General features: G+C 46.2%; 2 protein-coding genes across 2 annotated transcripts in view; one reads left to right on the plus strand and one right to left on the minus strand.

The window, feature by feature from the left end:
* Positions 1 to 16,422, minus strand: part of LOC126531679 (galactosylgalactosylxylosylprotein 3-beta-glucuronosyltransferase S-like) — a 175,896-nt gene that overhangs the window by 121,978 nt on the left and 37,496 nt on the right. The window lies entirely within an intron of this gene.
* LOC126531680 (uncharacterized) overlaps positions 6,680 to 16,422 on the plus strand; it is an 83,611-nt gene continuing 73,868 nt past the window's right edge. The window contains exon 1 of the mRNA XM_050179332.3: positions 6,680 to 11,659. Within this exon, the coding sequence (XP_050035289.1) occupies positions 11,472 to 11,659 (188 nt within the window). The 5' untranslated portion in view covers positions 6,680 to 11,471. The remainder of the gene's footprint in view (positions 11,660 to 16,422) is intronic.

Here is a 16,422-nt window from a genome sequence, read left to right on the forward strand (position 1 = left end):
TATATATTTTCAGTGCGCTGGCTCGGCCCCACTGAAACTCTCGCTACTTGAGCGTGCTCCTCACCTCTTGTTCAATGTAGGCAATGTTATTACTTTTGAAAGCAAACAAAAGTGATCTCCTATAAACGAGGAGAGCTTTTGATTAAGCTGTGCGGGCAACGCTGCCGATCACCGCCCGATGCTTGCGTCGGCGGTTACGTAAATTTGACGTCAGAAGCTTGAAATAAAAACATGTTGGAATAGTTTTACGTTTTAGTGCCCCTGGATTAGTTGTTTGTTGTTGTTCGTTTGCTTCTCAATAAACATCCTGAGGCTAACTTGCTATCTGAAGTGTGATTTACGGCCGCTATTAGCAACATCAAATTATCTCGGACCAGATCGTCCATAACGGCCGTGATTTAGTTCATAACTTTCTTACGGAAAGCCTGAAAGTGGGCAGAGAGAGACAGATAGAAAGAGGAAAGAGAAAACAAATAAAAGGATGTGTAGGGAGTTCAAGCAATGCCTGCTAGATAGCAGGCCTGTGCACTCTGCTTATGACGTGATTCTACTTGAACCGAAATTTCCACGGTTAAGCCCGGCGTGACAAAAGCCGTGGCATCAAAATCACCACGGCTTAGTCAGGAGCATCCCCATTAGATGCTATGTCAGTCGCGCAAGGTAGCATAACGTCATAGATCGAAGTGCGCAGGTCTTGTGTTAACTCGGAGGATTTGGATCAACGAGACGAGTGCCCGGTTCGCTACCCTAAGGTGAGGAAAATCGAGAATAGAAACAAGGAGCTACATAGAGAATAGGGTCGTTTTCAGTCTGCAGCAGAACTGATAGTTGAGCGAGTTGGTAAGTATTGATGGTGAGCTTTGTAGCGAGCAAAATAGACAAGGACGCAGAGAAAGTGGACACACGCGTGCTTAAAAAGCCTAACACGGGAAATCACAGAAGTGTTCCATATAATAAGATGTGCTGAAGAATGCATCATTCAGCCATCGTTTGCTATCACTGACAAAGAATTTGCGTTCTTGAATACTGCTTGAACCTTTGGAATCTGTTTACATAAAAATGGATGACCCGTTTTGCACGTGCTCAGTGCATATAGCTGGCGCTTTTATGTTCTGTCTCTTTCCAAAAATAAATAGTTGCGAGCGAGCAGTCGTGTGTCCGCGCCTTCTCTGCGTCCTTGTCTATTGTGCGCGCTACAAATTTCACCATGGGGTTTCAATCACTGCTATAGGCTTTCTTCGCGTTGCTTAGCAGCGCAGGCACGAAAGCAATGAATGCAGCTATAGTTCATCTGACACTTCAAAAGCCAGCAAAGGTTAACCAAGCGCAGCACATAATTATTTTTCAGTGGATGCCGCTACATTGTAACATTCCGGTCAACAGTGCCGCCGATGCGACAACACGGCGAGCATATATTAGTTATGCGGTGTTTTTCCTCTCGCTATATCAGGAAGTGACCTGCACTATATTTTAAAAACAACAAAATGGTTGGGACCATGGCTGACCAGCATCATGAAAAAGTGTCGTATGATAGTTTCTCGACAGTGTAACATGATCTGTTTTCTTTTTATTTCTTGTGTATGTGTTGTTTTAAATATTTTTGCTAATAACTGTATTGCTCAAACGGCCAAGGATGCGACCACAAATGCATTATCATTTAACTAAATCTACAAACTATGGAGGCTAGAACTGACACACCGCATTTTTTGAAGTAGTAGCTTAGCGCAAAAAAGCACAGACACAAGGAAGACAGACAAGGACAAGCGCTACTCACAACTGTTTAATGGAAGGAAGGATAGTACATATGTATATATATCCTCTTGTCACGCATGCGCCTACCAAGCAGAAGAGAAGCCAGTACATGCACATCAAAGGCGGTTGCGCAAGAAGTTAAATTCGGCATCCAGTAATGTGATCGAAGGCTCACTCACACATCTATTTCTATTCATCTTGATAAAGAAGGCCTCAAGTGCGAGCCTGGAAGACGCGTTGCCGCTCCTGCCAAGAATAGTTGTCGCAGAAAATCGAGCGTCGCAACCACACGCGGTGACATGAGCCACCAAATGTGCGCCCTTATCCTCTTTTTTCTTTAGTTTTTGCGCATGTTCCCTTAAACGGTCATTCACACAACGCTCAGTTTGTCCAATGTAAAGCTGCCCACAAGGGTGCAAGGGAATTGCATAAACAACCCCTCTGGAGCACTCAACAAAGGGCTTCTCATGCCTCGTGCGGCAGCCCCGCCTGCTCTTACAGCAAACTCGAGAACACAGCTTCGAAAGCTTGTTGGGTGCAGAGAAAACCAGAGGAATACCATGACGGTAAGCAACCTTTTTAAGGTTGTGTGACACCTTGTGTACATAAGGAATAACCTCTGGTCTTACCTTCGGTCGTTCGACCTCTGCGCTCGCCCTTCGTGCTCCAAGCTCCATTAAACAGTTGTGAGTAGCGCTTGTCCTTGTCTGTCTTCCTTGTGTCTGTGTTTTTTTGCGCTAAGCTACTACTTCAAATATGGACGACCAACTAGCCCAACAGTCAACTCTTCCTGACACACCGCGCCTGGCCAGCCTCTCGTGAAGACCCTCGATCCGAACGAGACAAACTGACCAGATACAACGACATCACAAAGATGTACCAACAAGCCAGAAGAAAATTCCCACCACCACACAAAGACCTAAACAGGGCACAAGCAGTGGCCCTACGCCAACTACAAACAAATACCTTTCCTAACCCGTTTCATCTCAAACGGACATTTACAATTACACGAAGGAACATTCTTGCCGTGTGAATCCGTGTAAGGACTGCACCCTCAACTTGACAGCCAATATTAGAAAAAAAATTCAACCTAGAAGCAATCGCGTTCGTTACGCTGATTCCGTATAATAGGAAATGGTCTGGGCCATGTAAGACGTGCACATATCGAAAAAAGCAACAACAACATTGCCGCTGTTTTTTCGAACGCCAAAAAGAAATAAACCGATGCACCATGAGAGCGCCGCTGCAAAGTCAAGTTTCCTATTTTCTCGTTATTTCCGCCAGGAAACTTGATTTAGTGCCGTTGCGTCAAATCATTGTCTTGGGCTCCTATCGAGACTGAAGGACGCGATATTGCGCAGTCTTCCCTCATGTAGACATGAAACTGCGTCTCAGAACAATGACACTTGAAACAAACGGGCGCACAAAAGTCCCGCTTTCGAGTTTTTTTATCTAAACACAGCGCGTATACAGTGCATGACGGTGGCCACATATTGTGTTTTTGCGCGACGTGTTGCTCATTTTTGCATCGTGTTAGACTCCGCGGTCGATGTGTTATACAGAAGTAAGGCATTTGTGTAGCTCTATAGATGGGAAATTGTAAATTTGCTTAGTTTATTTGCTCACCTTGTTACATTTTTCTAGGAAGGTGCCGAGATTGCCAATGTAAAACAAGCTCCCAAAATGTTATGTAATATAAATATTCCTTGTAATTTCGGAACATGCGGTGGTGGTGCTAGTGGTGCAGCCACAGGTGCGTGTAGCCTGCTGATTTTACTTATGTGACAGGAATTGCTTAATGAGAGCAGTGGTAGATGGAGAAGACAACCATAAATAGGTCCCGTAAACACAGAGAAGATTATGAAACGTGCGTACACATAGTGCGGCAAAAGTTTCCATACTCTACAGAAATCAGCTCTAAAAAGGTAAATAGTCCAAACCGAAGGAATTTCTTAACGTTCTCCGCAGAATTGCGAAGCAGAAGCTGCACGAGTACAAGCATCAGAAACCTCAAAAACTAAAAGAGCACATGAAAGAAACTGGGTCATAAGATGCAAGGGTACGCTCAAACGTTTCAACACCACGGCACGCCATCGCAGCGTTCTCTTCACAGACAACATATGAAGTGATCAATATAAAGTAGTTTTACCACACCAAACAATGTGGTATAGACAGGGAGCCTACAAAAATAATGAGCCATTACACTCTGGGAAGGTGGCTGACCAGCGAAGCTGTTTAGCACACAACACGAAGGTGACACATAATTTTGAACAGAGGCACGAACTCATGATGATGATCTGTGGTGTTTTATGGCGCAAGGGCCAGGTATGGCGAAAGAGCACCACTACAAATGGTAATGTGAACGGTGTATTGTGGATGGCGTGGACAATGAATTCCTCATGGTAGATGTGACATCGCTGTAAAAGGACCTAAAAACTGTCTCTGTAGAGAGAGAGATAGAGAGAGGCAAAGGAAAGACAGGGAGGTTAACCAGAGATTATCTCCGGTTGACTACCCTGTAAACTGTCTCTGTAAATGGCGTAAAACATATAGTTACTAAAATAATGTCATTGATTACTTAGGAATGTGGGCTATGACAATTGTGTTTCGTTAAAAACATCGGACGACGAAATAACAGTGATACTAGAGCTTCGAGAGGGCCCTGGAATGCAAAGGCTGTTAATCACGTGTTTACCTGGCCAAATTATTTTCACGGTGTCCATTTCGGCAAAGAAATCTAAGACTATTTGCAGATTAAAAAGCGGTTCAGTTCTAAGAAAAAAATGTCGGATGAAGACGTATATTTTCGCGACATGCAGAAGGGAAATACTTTTTCCTCTCTTCTCCTATTGCAGGGCACTGAATAAGAACATGGAGGGCTGTGATATTTTTGCCGCACTTACTACAAATCGGAGGATCTCTCACAGTCAAGAGGTAAGAGTGAGTACCGTGTGTCCTATTCTTAATCGGTCAAGAAAGTGCTTCCCTATACCGTGCTGTTTTCACACTTATCCAGTTCCCTAGTTTGGGTTTTATCATGTGTAGCTTATTCGATATTTGGGTATCCTACTCTCCTTGCCAATTCTTACTGAGTTTACGGCGTAGAAAACGCTTTAGGTTTGTGGCAAGGATGGAGATATTTCCATCTGCACTGCTAAAATTTACAGACGTAGCATTTTCATCAGCAGCTACGTTGCCTTTTATACCTTTATGACCAAGTATCCAGCATAACACAGTCACTTGGTTGCACATACATGCGGAGTACAACACGCTGTACAGTTCATTCAAAGCAGAGTAGACTAATTAGGGCTCTCACTACACTTTATGCGTCTGTGAAGACACTAGCCTTAGCGACATTTGTGAGCCTTATGTGTTGAATAGCCGAGAGTATAGCGTATGCTTCCACTGTAAAGATACTGGTGTGTGGATTTAGTGTGCCAGATGTTGAACTTGAGAATCCGAGAGCTGTGTAAGCAACACCAGCAGGAGTCTTCGAAGCATCTGTGCAAAATTAAGCACAGGAATACTCATCCTTAAGTTCAAGAAAATGCAAATGTATACGTGCCTCAGGTGCTCGTTTTGATATCTCTAAGAGATGTGACACTGGATAGTCTGCCACTCCCAGGGCGATGGAAGCCAAATAGGAGCCATTAGGACATTCTCTAAAAGAGGGACGCGCGTTTCGTCTGACAGTGCTTCCAACCGGAGGGACAGAGGAGGCCTAGAGACTGGGTGGTTACGGAACAGCCTGGCCGGGGACAAGTCGTGAATAATTGAGTGACAAGGATGGTCTACAACTGATTTTACCTTCAAGGCATACCAAATGCTTAAACAAGTCCTTTGGTAGTATAGAGACCATTCGTTATGTTCCACGTACAGGCTTTGCAGAGGACTAGCCATAAAGGCGCCTGTAGCAAGGCCTCAGTGGTGGATAGGATCTAACATTTTCAAAGCACTAGGCGTAGCAGAATTATATACTATGGCTCCATAGTCAAGACGTGATAATATTAGACTTTTGTACAAGCTTATAAGGCATTTCGTGTCGCTTCCCCAAGATGTGCGTGGCAAGAGCTTCAGAAGGTTCATAGCCTTGAGGCATATTGTTTTAGGATACTTCAGGTGCGGGACAAAAGTTAACTTGGAGTCTAAAATGATGCCTAAAAATTTATGTTAACGGCTTAGATATAGTCGTTCTCCTTTGAGGTTTATTACAGGGTCCGGCAGTATACCTCGCTTGTTAGAGAACGGGATGCACGTACTTTTTTGAGGGTTTAGTTTAAAACCGTTCTTGTCTTCCCACTTTGACAAGTCATTTAAGCCAAGCTGTACATGTCGCTTGCAGATACTTAGATTACATGATTTGTAACCTATCTGGATGCCATCCACATATACAGAGTAAAACATAGTACGTGGTAGGACAGTGTGGAGCAAATTCAATTGACAATAAAAGGGTGCAGCTCAGCACACCACCTTGGGGGACACCAGTCTCTCACGTAAAAAGACAAGACAGAACGTCACCTACTCTAACACGGAACGTGCGATAGGAGAGGCGACTCTGAAGTAAGTTTCCTCGGGCTCCCATTTTAGACAGATCACGAGGGATTCCAAAGTACCAAGTTATGTCGTACGTCGTCTCCATATACAAAAATACCGACTTGAAAAGCTGTTTGTGCACAAACGCATCACGAATATTTGTCTCGATGCGGACAAGGTGATCTGCTGTGGATCTACCTTCCCTAAAACCGCACTGTAAGATATCGAGCATTTTGTTGCTTTCAAGAAAATGCCTGAAGCGCCCGTTAATAATTTTCTCAAAGAGTTTACATAGACTACTTGTCAAAACTATAGGCCTATAACTACTAAGTGAGGAAGGATCTTTGCCCTCTTTTATAATAGGAATTACGATTGCTTCTATCCAGGCGCACGGAATGTAGCCGGCAGAGAACATGAAGTGTCACAGTAATGTTCTGTGGGTTTGAGGGTGTAAGTGTTTGATCATATCATACATTATTCTGCCACTTCCTGGAGTGGACTTCCTATAGCAATTCAGTGAGACCTGGAACTCCACCATGGTTAATGGACAATTCTATACTTCAATGTGTGCGCTTTTCCGACCCAGAGGCAGTCGCTCTGCTTGTAACTGGTATTTTAGAAATGTTTCTGTGTAATGGAGTGTACTGGAAATGTGTGCTCAAAGTGTGCTCCCAGAAAACCAGCCTGGTCCTCAAGAGTGTCTTCTTTTGTAGTTACTAATGGTAGAGGATGAGTTCCACGACCTTTTTTTTTTGTTCACCCTGTTCCATACTTTCGCGTTTAGCGCGGCGGCGTGTTCTTCTACCTTGCGACTTATTCGCCTTGAAGTTAGTTAGGTTCTTGGTGGTTGGGGAGTTAAGGATTAGATTTCAAGCCATATTTTACTTTTCCCGGTCTTTCCTGCACTCCTCATTCCACGATGGAATTACGTTGTTTCGAAGGCGACCGTTTGTTTGGGGCATGTATACTGATGCAGCATCAATAATGAACGCTGTTATGTAGGCTACTACATCGTGTAGACTAAGTTGACAGATATCATTCCAGGGCAGATGTGCTATTTCGCGAAACGCCGCCTAGTCAGCTGGATCAATTTTCCATTGAGGAACGTGTGCATAGCTCTTAGCTTGTTTTGTAAGGTTTAGAACAATGGAGAAGTGATCACTTCCATAAGGGTTATTAATCACATTCCATTCTATATATAGCACAATTGTACAGGACGCTATGTTTAAGTTTATGGAAGAAAATGCTTTGTGCGTAGGACTGTAGAATATTGGCTCTTTCTTGTAAAGCAAGCAGGCACTTGAAGAGAATAGGATGTTTTCCATTAGCCATTCTCTCGCATCACAGCGAGAGCCTCCCCACAAAGTGTTATGTGCATTTAGATATCAGACAACTATATATATATGCAGGGCGCCGGAAGTCCATCTATGTAGTTTTGAAATTCGGTTTTATTAAGTTGATAATTGGGAGGGATGATATATTTGGATGATAGCAACTGGTCAATAAACCCACACATGTTACCTGAAGGCATCAATGTAACCGGATTCCAATCCGTCAACATTGATGAGTTCACGTACTCGTACTCGTGGCGCCTGTGGCAGAAAAGATGTTACACATCAGCCGCCAAGGTTCGTGAGTGATGGTGCTGGCCGGCACTCCATGGGTTAGTTCTAACAGATAAACATAGATTCTATTCTATTCTATTGATAAAGTCTATTCAAGTAACATATTACACAAAGAACAGATGTTGCCTTGAATAATTCTCGAAGTCACGTGTCACTACGAGCGACGTCACAGTACAAACACGTGTACGTAGGCGCACTAGCACGTGCACGTCATCCTCCGGCTTGGAGCGTGGCGGCAGCAATGAGAAGCGAAAACGGCGTTCGGTTTGAAATTTCAGATCATTCCACGGCGCGTAGCCGTGTAATATTTTCCAGACACGATCGTTATCGCTCAGTGTATGCTCTGCGCTTGTCCGCTCAAAATGGCCATACCTGGTGAGGGGCCCTTTAAGCAAGAAGAAGAGTGGTGCGTCTGACACTACTAGACAACGACAACAACGACAACAACGACGACGACGACAACGACGACGACGACGACGACGACGACGACGACGACGACGACGACGACGACGACGACGGGTGAAGGATTTAGTTTAGCTTTACTGGTGCCCCGATAGACTTCGCGAACGCAGCGGCAATGAAAATGTTCTTCATGATCAGAATGTCTACAAATCAATCAGCGTTACGTTTCATTGCACAGCATGTACGGGATGCCAAGCCCCAGTTTCCCGCAAAAAAAAAACAACAAAAAAAACTGCATTTCACCATTCAGCAGCACACAGTAAAAAGAAGCACAGCTTTCTTTCTTTCTTCTTTTGTTTTGCTCTTCCTCTCTCCCTCTCTAATGCGGTTTTTGCATTCTAAAATTTTGGCTTGGCGTCTCGAGAGAGTAGCATTTCTCAACAGGTCACTCGGATATCGCGTATATTCCGAGGTAAGCTGTTACCCAGAGTTTTTCCTAAAAAAAAGATTGCGTAATGAAACAAAAGTGCCAAGAAAAGTGAATGAAGATAGTTATCATAAAGTTGACATTATGCAAGTGAAGCAGGAAAATAAGAGCTGCTTAAAATGTACGAGACGAAACAAGCAGTAGAGGATGATAGTATTTTAGGCAGTAGACATATAGTCATGCAACTCCGGTGTGCTTCATCTGGAATGCAGGGGCAAGGCGAGATGAATTTTAGGCGAGCGAAATTTATGACGTGCACGTTTGCTACAATACGAGTCATCTGCACGCTCTGCTATGACATTATTTTTTTCGCCTGCTTTTCATTTTTGAGTCACCAATGACTTATGTTTTATGTTACTTTCTTTACACAAACACAGTACTCACGGACGTCGTACTGCGGTTCATGACACTACAGGTTGGGCGAAGGAACCTGCACCGTAGTGGTACTTAGTAGTAGTAGTAGTAGTATAGCAGTAGTAACTAGTAGCAGCTGATGTAGCAGTAATAGAATGTATAATGTGCAGTGTCTATTGTTGTTTGTTTTGGTGATGTAATAGTAGTAATGTAGCAGTAGTAAGTAAGTGCAGCTGCTGCAGCAGTAATAGAATGTAGAATGTTTATCGTTTGGTTGCTTGCTGCAGTGGTAGGGTGTTTTATTGGTCTTTCATACCTAGTACCGTGTATAATTCTGTTCGCGCACGTACATACAATTACAGAGAAGAGTAAGAGAGCTAGCTGGCAACTAAATCACCCGATTCTTGGCCACTCCGTCATACTGGGTACGAGTCACTCTCGAAAGCAAATCAAATCAAAGCAAAGCAAGCAAGCAAGCAAGCAAGCAAGCAAGCAGAGAAAAGGCACATAGAAAAAGAATAGGGAATGAAGAGCCTGTAGAGTAAATGCAGAAAGAAGATCACTGAGTACAATACTAAAATGTGACCTTTTGTTATTAGATACGCGAAACGTCCGGATATTAAGAGCATGCAGAAAATTGCCATAAGAATAACTTTAATATAATTTGTAAGTTAGCATCGTTATTAAAGTGTTAGTGGTAAAATAGTTTTGTAAAATAGCAACATACTACATCGGCTGAATTGCATCGGAGCCAAGAGGGGGCTATGGCGCTGGGCTGCGCCATCAAATAAACAATCTGATTCCGCGAAATGGTTTCGCGCAGCCTCTTTCCGGAACGAGCACTACCGTTGTACCAGACACTGTGGTATTGATGGTCTATTGAATGTCTCCCTAAAAATGTGCTTGAGTAACAAGTTTTACACCAAGCAGAACAATGTCTCTGTTCCCGTTAATTTTGACAGTACATAACCGCCATAACCGTCATAACAGAGCCTCTCTCGAAACGGCGGGTTTAGACACACCTGCTCGAACGGCCCGGCTGCGTTGCCCGCATGTTTTGTCTAGGCGAGCAGGCGCGCAATGGCAATGACCATTGGCGTTATGGGTATGCACGGGCTAGGTACACGAGCGGCTTTTCTGAATGAACCCCTGAGGCACACGCACGCACGCACGCACACACGCACGCACGCAACGACAGAAAAGACGTGCATTGCATTCTCTGACAACGATTTCTTCAGCTTATTGTCACACGCTTTTCAATTCGGCTAGCCACGTCACGAAAAAGACAGGGCGAAGAAGGAAGAAGAGGAACGGAGAGGAAATGCGGCGGGGTTTGACAGGGATCGGTGGCCGGAGCTAGACAGCGCAGGAGGCACTGACGGCTGCGTCCACATTTGGCGGAGCCTAGCAATATTGGCGCTTGCAGGAAAAAAAAAAGAAGGATGCCGTAGCATAAGGCTAACTTGGCAAGCGCGTGCATTAAGGCGACCGAAGGGATATTGGTTCTGCAGTTGCTGGACGCACGAGCGCGACCCCTCTGTTGCATTCGCCGCGGTGGTGCGGCGTCGACGGTGGAGCCCTGGACACGATTGGGCCCGCGGCGATGCCATTTGTCTGCGTCGTCACCCTCGTAACCCCTGTGGCGTCCGGCGTCGTGCCGCGTCAAAAGCGACACCGGCGCCCCGCCGCGGGTCCAACGGCGACCGACCGGCGCGCACCTTCCACGGGAAATCCCGCTTTCCCGCGCGCGCGTTCGAACTCCCGGCGCGTATGCGCGCGTGCGCCCGAGTCCTTTTTCTTTTTCTGTACGTCCGTGTTTCTCCTTCCGATTTCCCTCCTTCATTGACGATCGGGCCTTTTTTTTTATTTGTCTCCTATGTGGGCGGCGCTGTTCCCATTGGTCCCCGACTCGATCCTTCGATCACGTGAGCGGGAGTACGCGGGCGCGCGCGCGCCTTATAAAAACGGGTGCCGGTGGGAAGCGCTTTCCCGTAGCCAGAGAAAGAACCTTGCGCGCACATTGTACGTACGTGAACGTAGCGAGCACTGAGACACGCGCCGCTGGATCGCGCTATCGCGGGACGGGTTGGTGAGGATTCATTAGGCACATGTAGAGTCGACAAGTAGCTGGAATAGCTGTGGACAACATAGTGAACCGGGGAATATAGTGAGAGATAAAGAATATCATCAGGCGTATAGGTGCCGAGGAGGCAACGAGGTATATCTGTTGATCTCTTCATAAAGCAATATAGACATAAAAAGCAGGGGGAGGCCGAGAGAGATTCTGCTGTCTGTACTCCACTGCTACCGCTGCACTGATGGGAGCTGCCGGCAAGGGCCGCATAGTGGCCACCATGTCCTTGGCTTTGCTGGTCGGTCTGCTGGTCCTGCAGATGACGGCCGTGCTCGCTCGTGCGGACCCCGAGGAAGTGGGCGGCAACGTGGTGGAAGCGCTACGCCTGCTTGAGCATCTCGACAAGTACTACTCGCACGTCAACCGGCCCAGGTATGTGACGGTGCGGCTGAGATAGATAGATAGATAGATAGATAGATAGATAGATAGATAGATAGATAGATAGATAGATAGATAGATAGATAGATAGATAGATAGATAGATAGATAGATAGATAGATAGATAGATAGATAGATAAACATTTATTTGTAATAGGATGGGGCATCATTTCAGTAGGGTGCAGCCCTTAGTTCAAGGTCCCATTGGCTGGCGCCACTCCACGTGGCCACTGGATCAACCGTCGCTGCTCCTGCCAACTTGTGGGAGAACTCTTGTGCCTTGAAGAATAGTTAGGAGTAGTTGGTATGTCGTGTTGGGAAGCTTAGAAGCAAGGACACGAACAGGAAGGATTTCAACGATGGTACTTGAGGTGTCGTCTACCGCAATGTTGTTGTGACGCGTTATATGTTTTGTCTGGGTCACGTAGTGCATTCCCTGAGTAGGCCGAATGACCGATTGGGAGAGCAGAATAATGGCGTAACACAAATCCACTTGGGTGCTATTCATTCTACCAAGTCTGATTGTGCATTTATATTTCATCAAACAATTCTAGCGGGCAATGATACAGAACAGCTAACACGATAGTTGTGAGCCATCCTTCGCGGCCGTCTCAAGGCTTTAGACAGGTGCCATTTCTTCCGACACCAGTGTATTTAGACTTTAATCACATTTCAGCCAACGTAGATTAGCTCTAAAATCTCTAGAAAATAGTCTCGTGGACAGTGACTTGGTTGATTCTTTATGAACGATACTATAAGCGCATTTTATTTTTATGTGGCAATTACTTATTGTTGCTTGTGTTGCTTTTGCACGTTTTTGATATTCGAACACGAGGACAGAATAAATATTTGGTTTGCGTATTTCACTCTAGCTTCTTGTATATGCTTATGCAATCACGTATTATTCTTCTACGTGTATGTTTTTCAATGTTATCCTTGGACTTGCTGCATAGCCCTTTGTGTTTCTGTCATGTCGTTGTTGTAATTTTGAAAAAGCTGGCACATTAAATAGCCGAACTTGTCACCAACCACAGCTAATTAAAAGGGGAACGTGCGAAGGAATTGAATTACCAGAAAAACGTTTTGTCGACAAATGTGTGAGAACAGCTTCCTTATCGCTACAAGGAACATGCATTCTTGGATGACCGTGCACAATCGCGAGCAAGAACTAGAAACTGTGGTTGCCACCAGTATGAATGTTCTATTTGGCAGCCTAGATAAGCGGCTTTTAATGGAGTGCTACAGTGCGTGTGTACTCGTCCGATCAGTGCAGGGCATGTCCAAATTATAAATAGCGCCCCCACGCAAGGACAAATTGGAAATTTTTGCCGCTGCGATTCTCTTCTGATCTTTTCCTCTCAGCGGTATCACTTTTTTCCCGCGTACAGTGTGCTGCACTTTTTAATTAACTATATGGAAATCAAGGGCTGTGTAGTTTTAGCCCTATCTATCTGTTAAATTTTCAGCGTTTCTTAGTTTCCCACTTAGCACTCCTTCTAGCGTGTTTTTTTCCCTTTCACTTCCTTGAAGCGGCACTATGCTCTCTTGCTCTACCGCTATGGATGTTCACTCTTGCTTCTGGTTCTGAGAAAGATTCGCTCTTCACTCATTAGCACTTTCTGTCATATTGTCGTGGACTGGTATGTTTCGTAAAGGCTCAAGAGAAGGAGATTTGTTTCCGCCACTGGTAGCAACTGATCTACTGAACTCATACGGCCTCCAGCGGACGCGTAAGTAGGGGTGCATTTAGAAACAGACGAGCCGTGGTAAAACATATCTGACAAGTTGCGTGATGTTTCGATAGGTGTATCTACGTTCGTCAGTGTCACTGTTGCTGCTATTGGCATGTTAAATTTTATGTGGCTATGAGAAGGATACGGTCACCTAATGAAACGTAGGTCAGGCTATCTGAACTACTTAATCAAGCTTGTTGTCCTTTATTCGGCGCATGTTTCAACCTATCGGTCTTAATATCTTGGCTTGGGATCTGGCACCAATACTTTGAGAGTGAACGTTTGAGCAGTTGCCCTGGTACGAATTTGATGTGCCGCTTTTGTAGCGGAGTTTGTGTTTGCCCCAGTCATTCCTGGTTGTCTTAAAGAAACGCTTTAGACGCCAAACACGTGCGGGGTTTGCCGTTTATTATTTAGTCACCGCACGCACGCACGCACGCACACGCACACGCACACGCACACGCACACGCACATACACACACACACACACACACACACACACACGCACACGCACACACACACGCACACGCACACGCACACGCACACACATTAGATCCAGGTGTTGACCTATGTGGTTCAGGTGAGGTGAAGGAAGACGAAGAATCAAGGAAATCTTTGAGACCATGTTTTACTATGCCCGCCAACTCTTGCTTGCATTGCATATTCGAAGCTTTAATGTGCTCCGACTGGAAGTACCAGCAAACGACCACAGTAGTGCGAGCACTAATTTACACCTCTGTATAGCGCAATAAAAAATTAATTCCTACATAGAACTTGACGAAGGCACCTGTGTACTTAGATTAAGGTGCACGTGAAAGAACCCCAGGTGGTTCAAATTTCCGAAATCTCCCACCACGGCGGGCCTCATAATCAGATCGTGGTTCTGGCTTGTAAAACTCCGCAATTTAATTTTTTTAAAGAGGAAGATAACAGGCTGGCTGTTAACGTTGAAACCTCTTATCTGTTTTTCAAAGTGCGCGTTTATGCAGGAATATTATGATTTAGATGACAGGTCACGAAGAAATAACTCTAATATTCTACGGTATTGGGAATTCCCAGGCGAAAATATGAGAAGAAACAGATGATAGGATTATTTACTTCTGCTCCGACAAATTGCAAGTGACGCTTGATTTCACAAATATCGAACGTGTTCATGGGATCGGGTGGTTTATGCCGCTAAAAGAATGACCATTGATAGCACAGTTCCTATCATTGAAGGAAAAGCAGCGGGTACTTGCCGCTGCCGGAAAACTAAGCCACACAGGTTACGCAATCAGTGACGACCACTCGAGCGAAACTAGACTTGAAAGGAAGGAGCTTCTTCAATACGCCCGTGGAAAAGGGAGTCCGTTGACATAGCGATTTAATAAGCTCACAATGGCCAATGAATCATTTCTGTACGACAATACAACACACATTGTAAAAGCAGCGCCCCGATAGCAGCTACATAATGCTACCGCGATTAAATCTAGACCCGTCGGTGAGTGAGTGAGTGAAGAAAGTTTGTTATGGATACCTGCAGAACCGTTAGCCTTCCCCTGTTAGAGAGGCGTCACCGTGACGCGGCCATGACGTCTTCGCGGCGTGTGGCGCCTCTACTTCGGCCGCGGCCGCACTACTTCCTTTGGTCGACCGCACCTGCCCCTCTTTTGGGGTGGCGGCCTCCCTCCGGTTTAGCTCGGTCGTCGCCTTTCGAGGGCTGCCGAGATCTGCTGGACGGCCTGGGCTTGGACATCCGGATCATAGCACCTTGTTGCGGCCTCGAGCCGCGGCGGGATCGTTGCTATCGTTGCAGCTTCGTGCGGATTTTTAGCACAGTCCCAAAGGATGTGAGCTGCAGTGGCTCTTTCCTTTTGGCACACACAACACAGGTCACTTATATAAACACTTGGACACACGTGTCTCATCAGCACCGGGGTGAATAACGACCCCGTTTGAAGTTATCGATATAGAACCCCTTCCTTACGGGTCAAGCCCGGATGAGGTCGCGGCATAGTCCTTCGCTCTAGTCTGTACCACTTCACAATCTTGTTGTAGGAGGTAATTTTGTCTTTGGTTCCCACCACCACGACAGGTCGACCGCAGTAGCAGCGGCACAGTTGGTTAGTCCTCGCGCCGCCGCGTTCGCCGTCTCGTTGTGGTTTGCATTGCCGCGATCCGACACATCACTGCCCATGTGGGCCGGAAACCACTTTATCACTACACACCGATTTTCACTCGCGAGATCGACCGCACGCAACACACGCGCGGCTTCACTGCACACCCTTGCTCTCGCGTAATTTCGCACTGCCGTCCTAGAATCACAGAGCACAGTCGTGCACTCGGGGTCGGCGATGGCCAGGGCAATGGCACCTCCTCGGCTGGATGCGCCCCTCGAGTCCGCACACTCGCCGCTGCTCTCGTTGCGCCGGTCGGTGCCCCGACGACTGCAGCGGCGAATGCCTTTCTGTCATGTGGATACTCTGCCGCGTCCACAAACACGGCACCCCTGTCTTTGGCGTGGAGATCAATGAGTGCCTTGGCCCTCGCCGCCCGCCGCTCTTTGTAGAACTCAGGGTTCATGTTTCTTGGCACCGGACATACACGTAGCCGTCTGCTAATTGCGTCCGGTACAGGCACTTCTGTATTTTCGGGTCCCCTTTCCTTTGGCCCCAGGCCTAGTTCACGCAGCACTTGTCTGCCCGTTCTTGTTTCCGATAACCGCGCGAGCTGAGCGGTCCTCTGCGCCTCGGCGATTTCCTCCAGGGTGTTATGCACTCCCAGGGCCAGGAACTTGTCGGTGCTTGCGCAGTCTAGAAGTCTGAGTGCAGCTTTGTACGCTTTGCGTATGAGCGCATTGATCTTATTTCGCTCGCACTGCCTCCAGTTGTGGAAAGCAGCAACGTATGTAATGTGACTTATAGCAAAGGATTCCACTAGCCGGGTGAGGCTTTCTTCCTTCATGCCTGCTGTTCTGTGTGACACCCTCTTGATGAAGCGGATGGCCGTGGTGACATTGGCCGCTAGACGGTTGACCGTCTCGCCG

This window comes from Dermacentor andersoni, chromosome 5 (genome assembly GCF_023375885.2).
Source record: "Dermacentor andersoni chromosome 5, qqDerAnde1_hic_scaffold, whole genome shotgun sequence".
In the NCBI taxonomy this organism is placed as follows: Eukaryota; Metazoa; Arthropoda; class Arachnida; order Ixodida; family Ixodidae; genus Dermacentor; species Dermacentor andersoni.